Source organism: Rhodnius prolixus, unplaced genomic scaffold (assembly GCF_049639745.1).
Source record: "Rhodnius prolixus isolate KJV_2025 unplaced genomic scaffold, Rpr scaffold_4, whole genome shotgun sequence".
Classification (NCBI taxonomy): domain Eukaryota; kingdom Metazoa; phylum Arthropoda; class Insecta; order Hemiptera; family Reduviidae; genus Rhodnius; species Rhodnius prolixus.
In genome coordinates, this window is record NW_027411614.1 from 12,431,764 (window position 1) to 12,438,501 (window position 6,738).

The 6,738-nt window shown below is 28.8% G+C and overlaps 1 protein-coding gene across 2 annotated transcripts; it reads left to right on the forward strand.

The window, feature by feature from the left end:
- Positions 1–1,367: 1,367 nt before the first annotated feature.
- LOC141455560 (mannose-P-dolichol utilization defect 1 protein homolog) lies at positions 1,368–5,926 on the forward strand. Of its 2 annotated transcripts, XR_012459341.1 has the most exons (6): positions 1,368–1,524; positions 2,620–2,685; positions 2,767–2,899; positions 3,730–3,934; positions 5,299–5,488; positions 5,560–5,926. XR_012459341.1 is itself a non-coding variant. In XM_074130693.1 (5 exons), exons 1-5 carry the CDS (start codon positions 1,461–1,463, stop codon positions 5,803–5,805), a joined length of 714 nt encoding a protein of 237 aa, XP_073986794.1. In that variant the 5' UTR covers positions 1,368–1,460; the 3' UTR covers positions 5,806–5,926. The 2 variants fall into 2 exon arrangements, 1 of the variants encoding a protein (XP_073986794.1); XM_074130693.1 differs by lacking the exon at positions 5,299–5,488.
- The last annotated feature ends 812 nt before the right edge of the window (positions 5,927–6,738 follow it).

The window sequence follows — 6,738 nt, forward strand, 5'->3', positions numbered from 1 at the left end:
GCCTATTTTTTTAGGTAGGCTTTATATCCAACTAACCGATCAGATTCTGTGGAAGGTGGCAGATTCAAATTAGATTATAAAACCGCTAAATAAAATCCCATGCTAGTCTGGAAATCGAATCCAGCCCACGATAATCATCCAGCCTATCTTTGCGGTCCGAGAAATCAGTTCTGGATTTTTTACCCCTTAAGGGCTTACATATCTGTACCGTCCTTTTTTTTTTTTATTCTCACTTGGGCAATAGTATTTCTAAATATATCTAGTCCATCAAAAACATTATATTTGAAACTACTAATATTAGATTACAAAATAATAGTGCTAGTGGCCCAGCGGTGTATTGTCCTATTGAAAACTTGTTTTAAGAATGTGACAAAATAAATCAGCGCTTCCACTGGGCTTTTTCTTGGTTACTATGGTAAAATAGATGTGCACAATAATTATGCTCAACATTTCCAATGGCAAAAATATTATTTTATTTCTATCGATAAAAATAAATAAACCTGCATAAAATTTTCGACTAACTCTGCTTTCGCTGTTATAAAATTGGCCAAACATACTACCAAGAATGTTTTTCCAAGTAGTGGTGCTGATTCTTGATTTGACTTTACTTTAGCAGTTTAGTATAAAAATAAAGGTAACTGGCGTATGATTAATAAAATCAGGTGAGCTAATAATTCCTGAAAGGGTTTTACTCCATTATGAGACCTTATTCTTTCCAGATACTCCCTCTCTCAGTTTTACATAAGTTAGTGTTGTGTTCCTTGCAATCGTACCGTGAATTACAAACTAAATTAAAACCGTCTATATCTTTATTGCGTATTGGATTATGCTGACGATAAAAAAAAATTAAGGCAGACGATTTTGTTTTTTTTTATTATTATTATTTATCAAATGTTCTCTTTTTTAAGGCTCAGTAAGTTAGATGAAAATTTTTTTTTTAAATTATGAATCGTAAAACATTTTTATTTTAAGTTTGATTGATGATCGAGAATTCTCGATAAGATAATCATTTAGAAATTGGTCAAGAATGATTTCTTTTTATAATCTTTAGAATTGTGATTAAAAAATAAATTATTTTTAGACTACTTATTGAAATCATTTCGTTTAATTTGTTTCTTTTTCATAACGTAAAATTACGAAAATATTTTTGAATAACAAATTATTAAATTACAAAAAAAATATATGACGTTTTGAAAGCGTGGGTGTTACTGATCAAAATATGTACGTACATACTCCTCAAGTTTGCTGAATTCATACCAATAAGTTGATTTTATAAAAATTCAAAAATTAAGGAAAGCAATAATTAAATTTAATTATTTACCATTTCTTACGTAATGTGCTGATAAGAAAATATGGTGCTACTCAATCATGATAACTCACCAACACTTATTTTAGTACAATTTCAATAAATTGTAATTTAGTGTACTCGATGGTTTCTAATTAAGCCTTTCATTTTTAATATGGCAAAGGTTGTTCCAGAAAATTGTTACAAAATATTATTTATGGACACTGATATTTTTAATGGTATGTTACAGTTTCCGCACTAAAAAGAAAGGAAAATAATGCGAACGCTTTACTAATTTTCCTACGCAGTTCACAATTTAGCGCTTAATCAATCAAATCTATAATCATTCTCTCGAAGTAAATTACTGCTCAATTCAGCACATGATTGAATCAAAATTATCAGAATTTGTAAATTAGAAGAGCAATGGACTTACTTAGCACAATGTTGGCATTGTGGTAGATATTCAGTTCATCCAAAAGTGATAATACAGGGAATAATCTTCTTCAGATTCCTTTTCGTTAGAGTATTCCATTTAATTACAACATTTTCTTAGTTGTAATCTATTTGTCTCTCAATCTATTTGTTACAACAAACATCTGTATCTTTGATCTTAATTAAAACCACGTCTCAGTGATAGTAGCCTGGGCATCAGGTTGCTTTCAAGAAAATATATTATTTGAATACTATTTAAATCACTCAAAAAAGAAAAATATGGTGGAGTGTACTGATAACATTTTTTTTCTAAGAAGTTTTGACCTTGATTTGTGAACTTTAATCGTTAATATGTCATACATTTGGGTGTATGTATGTATGTAAGTATGTGTGCCCTCTTTAAGAATATGAAACGAAGATATTCCAAAGTAAGAGGATTGAATTTTTTAGTCCAAATAGTTTCGCATTAAAATCATAGAGTTCACAGCGTTGAAAAAATGCACAATAATAACAAATTTATAAATGAATATATCAGGCTTTTGTGAGATGTTTGAAATGTAATCATTATTAAAGCTATAAATTCCTTAGATTCTGGAGAAGAGAGAATTGGGTGAAATAATACATTCACATTCATGGAATTGAAATATCTACAATTTCTAATTAATGTAATTAACTATCTAATTAATTATAAGTAGCATCAAATTAATATTAATTTTATTAAAGTATTTTTTGGTGGGTGTGGGATCGAAATTTGTTGAAATATCTGCTTTACGAGCTTAACTCATCACAAAATGTGTCCAAGTTGTGCGTATTCTAGAAAACAAAAGTACCTGATATTTATTTATTACTTAACTTCCTGTAATTTAGTAACTCAGTATAATAACTAATTATTTCATTTTTAGGATACTGTCTTGAAATTCTTCTCAGTAAAATTTTGGGAATTACCATAATAATAATTTCATCAATTGGTAAGTAAGTCAAAAACAGATATTTTTTCAAGATTGTAACAAAGAATAAAATTATTATTTTATATTTTTTTAATTTTTTAGTAAAATTGCCTCAGATTATTAAAATATGGAAAAGTCGAAGTGCAAAAAGCGTTAATTTTCTTACAATACTAGGGAATCTTTTTGCCGTAACTATTAAAGGAAGTTATTGCTTTGTGCAATCATTTCCTATTAGGTAATTTATGTCAGTTAATATCATATAAATTAAATATTAATTTGTGATTAAGACTTTTTTTTAAATATATATTTCTAAAATAAGGCAATTGAACCTCTGAAAATCTTCTTATACTATTTTCTTTTCCTTTTTTTTGCGGCGCTTTTCTTTCTTTAACTACACCAAAAGCATTTTTTGCTATTATTCTTCTTGCAATTGCAGGACTCTTCCTCTTCAACACCATTGGAATCAACAAACCATAAATTTACTTAATTAAGTAGCTTTTTGGGAGTGAATTAATCAAAAAGATTTCAAATATTAGCTAATTTCTATCTACTCGTATGTCAGTACTATTTGTAGGTTCAAACCTACACAAAGTGGGTCTAAAGACAGTTTCAATTAAAAATCATATTTATTTGGAAATCTTTCTACTGAAAGAAATATAAACGATAAAATTTTTAATAAGCTCTGAATAATAGTAAAAGATTGAGCTATATTTACAAAATTAATAACTAAATCAATCTCCTACTTAAATGTAATATTATTAATATTATGTAATATTATTATTATTTATTTAATACTTGAAACACTTTCTAATTAGAGTAATCTACGTAAATGATTCTGAACGTCTACTTTTAAATTTGACCTATTCGATTAAAGTAATTACTGTTATTCACATCTTTTCCATTTCTCTATTATTGCCTCAAATAAATAATCACTCCAACGAACACATTACTTGAAATACTATTAAAAACATGTAAATTATCTCATAAAACGTTCATATCATCTATTTAATAGCCTAATTGACTGTGGTACTGTTGCTGAAATTATATATTGATTCAACTTTTCAGTTCTTATGGTGAGGTGGTCATGATTGGAGGCCAAACTATGATTTTAGCCGCCCTAATACTTCACTTCAACAGATCTACTTACATTTCATCAATTTTTGTTGTTCTTTACTTTACCATGTGCTACCTCTTCGCAAGTGGCTTTGTACCCTTGAATATTTTATGGTATTTACAAGTATTAAACATGCCTATAAACACGGCCGGTAGGGTAAGTTAAAGGACAAAATTTTTGACAATTTTCTCTCTTAGTTTACAAGTTTAAACGGTATTAATTAAAATGGATAATTTAAAATTGAACCATACATGGCACAGCCTCAAATTCGCAGAGATTTGAGTGTTTTTATTTTATGGATTAGAGAAGGCCTCAGTATTACCTCAGTATTTAGGGTGTGCCAAACAGAAGTTCCAATTAACTTGAGCCATTTAAATATATTTTACAATTATTTGTCTTTCAGACATAAAACCACATAACTCTGTTCATAAATTTAACGAAACATATAAGAAAGTACCATGTTTCATGATAAAAATGTTATTTTAAGATACACTAATAATATCTAATGGATAATTTCACACTTGTGGAAACATTCTTCATCTGGGGTGTTCCATAGCAGCACCTGAACATTTATGAGGTGCCATTTCTCCCTTAGCCAACTTGAGCTCCATCTTTTTATTTAGGCCCAGCTCTACTCGTGAGCTATCCTAAACTTGTTATCTAATCTGGTTCCTGCAAGTCTCGCACTCATCACCTTTCTGGGTAATCTGTCAAGAGACATTTACTATACTTGGATAATCCATCGCAATTAATCTTCCTTCCATTACAAATGAGATATGACAGGTTTCCCATAAATTGTCTGTAAATATTTTCACTTTCCATACAAATTTTTTTCCAGATCTATATATGTACATTTATATGTATTGTATAATACATACATACATATATGACAATTCTTCAGTTAACAGTCGGGATTGTTTTAATTTGTAATATCCTACCGGGAATCACAATCATATGATGTTAGAGGGCTCTTCTTCATTTTTCCTCATAAGAAAGGGCGAATTCATCATGCTAGCGACTTCTACAAATTTTTCATTTTCTCTCATAAGTACGACCAGAGATGGGATGGTAGATGTAGACCTAATTGGTTTTCACACACATGCATATCTTGCTCAGGAAGGTTGCGTTATCAAATATTTACCACATTCTCTTGTATCATCACTTGCAATTTTCTTTTTTTTAACCTAAAATGCCCTTTAAAAAAAGTAAACTTTATTTAGACCAAGTTCTTTCAATTACAATTTTTATTAAAATAGTCCTATATCGTAGCCTCTAACATTTTTATTATTTTATTTGAAATATGATTTTCGAGCAGTTATAGTTATATCAGCCTTCATATTTCACTTGTATTTATTTCTCACTAATGTCATCTTCTTCGAAGCATCAATAAACTTTAATCTTCGTATCATGTATCACTTAAAGTTGAACAATTTTTTTTTGTTAATAATTATTAGATGTACAGTTATACATCTTCATTTAGTTTTTTCCACTTTTTACAACGTTATAATTTTCTATTGAAGATTTAACAAAAAAAAAACTAAAATAATTACGAAGTACTTTACGAGTATATTAAAATGTAGTAGAGTGTAGGAGACCAAGAATCACAGGGTTATTTTAATGAAAATCTTATCAAACAATTTTAACTGAGATACTACCAGTATTACATCTTGGGAAAGCTAAATGAAAAGAAAACTAAACAAGAAATTTCGGGTTAGTCAATAAACACTTTTTTTCTGAGTTAGGTAAATAATGACATTATCTGCTTTATTCTTAATTTCTAGCTGTTGCAGTCTTACACCATTTTTAAAGACAAGGGAACTGGCCAACTTTCTGGAACAACCTGTACAATGCAGCTGTTTATTACTTCCTCCAGAATATACACATCAATGCTAGAAACGAAAGATCCTTTGCTTTTAGTTTCTTATTGCATAACTACATCTAGTTTGGCAGGCATTTTAATTCAGTTCATTTACTATAATAAAATCAACAATAAAAATCTGAAACTCTCAGAACAAAAAAGCGAATAATCTTTTGTAATTTAGTTATTCAAATGGAAGTTTACAAAATTCATCAGAAATAATTTGATAATGGAACCATCGCAATTGTATAGAAAAATTAAAAATGAATAAAGATGATCGTTTACTGTGATCTGTATTTTAATTATTTATGTTTGTGTTTACTTGAAATCATAACTTGACTGCTTTGATTCTATTTTAGAACAGTTTAATTCTATATTGTAGACAAACTTCACGATCTGGAATGACAGAATAAATGATCATTTGTTAACTGTAGGCTACTTTGCATTCTACCAAATGATTTTAAACATTTTTGATGTGCTAAGAATCTTCAAATCAATTGTAACAGCTAGTTAACAATTACGAGAAGAAAGTAATTGAAGACATGATAAACGAGCAGATATAGCTTTGCTATGGATTGTCAAAAGTTGAAGTGGAAGCGGGCTGGCCTAGTTAGATATTGTGTCCAACAAAGTTAATATTTCTAACAGCCAGATTTTGCATGAAAAGTTGTATTGTACTATGTTGGTATTGCCCTTCAAATAATTTTATATAATTATTTAAATTTATATATAATTATATAATATTACTAGTAATAGACCTTGGGAAAGATAAATGAAAAGAAACCAACATGAAATTGTGGGTTAGACAATAAACACCTTCTTTTTTTCTGAGTCAAATAATAATATGTGTTACAATACTCAGTGGATAGGTTTTAATGAAAGCTGGCAAGAAGAATTCTCTCAAGAAAAACTAGTTAGTGGAGAAAGATTCACTTAAGTGCATGCAGATTTGATCTGGTCCCTTTAAGAAGTAGTATTAAGACAAAAAAAAAGTTTTATTTTTTTGTAGGCCCTTTCAAGGACAAGTTCACAAAATGGATATAAATTGCTCACAATAACCAATAAACAAAATTTAGATTTTAGGCTAAAAATCCAGTACCAC

Coding starts and splice junctions, on each gene's coding strand:
- LOC141455560 (XM_074130693.1), top strand. CDS start 1,461: ATGGCAAAGGTTGTTCCAGAAAATTGTTACAAAATATTATTTATGGAC. Junction 1,525..2,619: donor GGACACTGATATTTTTAATG/GTATGTTACAGT, acceptor TTTCATTTTTAG/GATACTGTCTTGAAATTCTT. Junction 2,686..2,766: donor AATAATAATTTCATCAATTG/GTAAGTAAGTCA, acceptor TTAATTTTTTAG/TAAAATTGCCTCAGATTATT.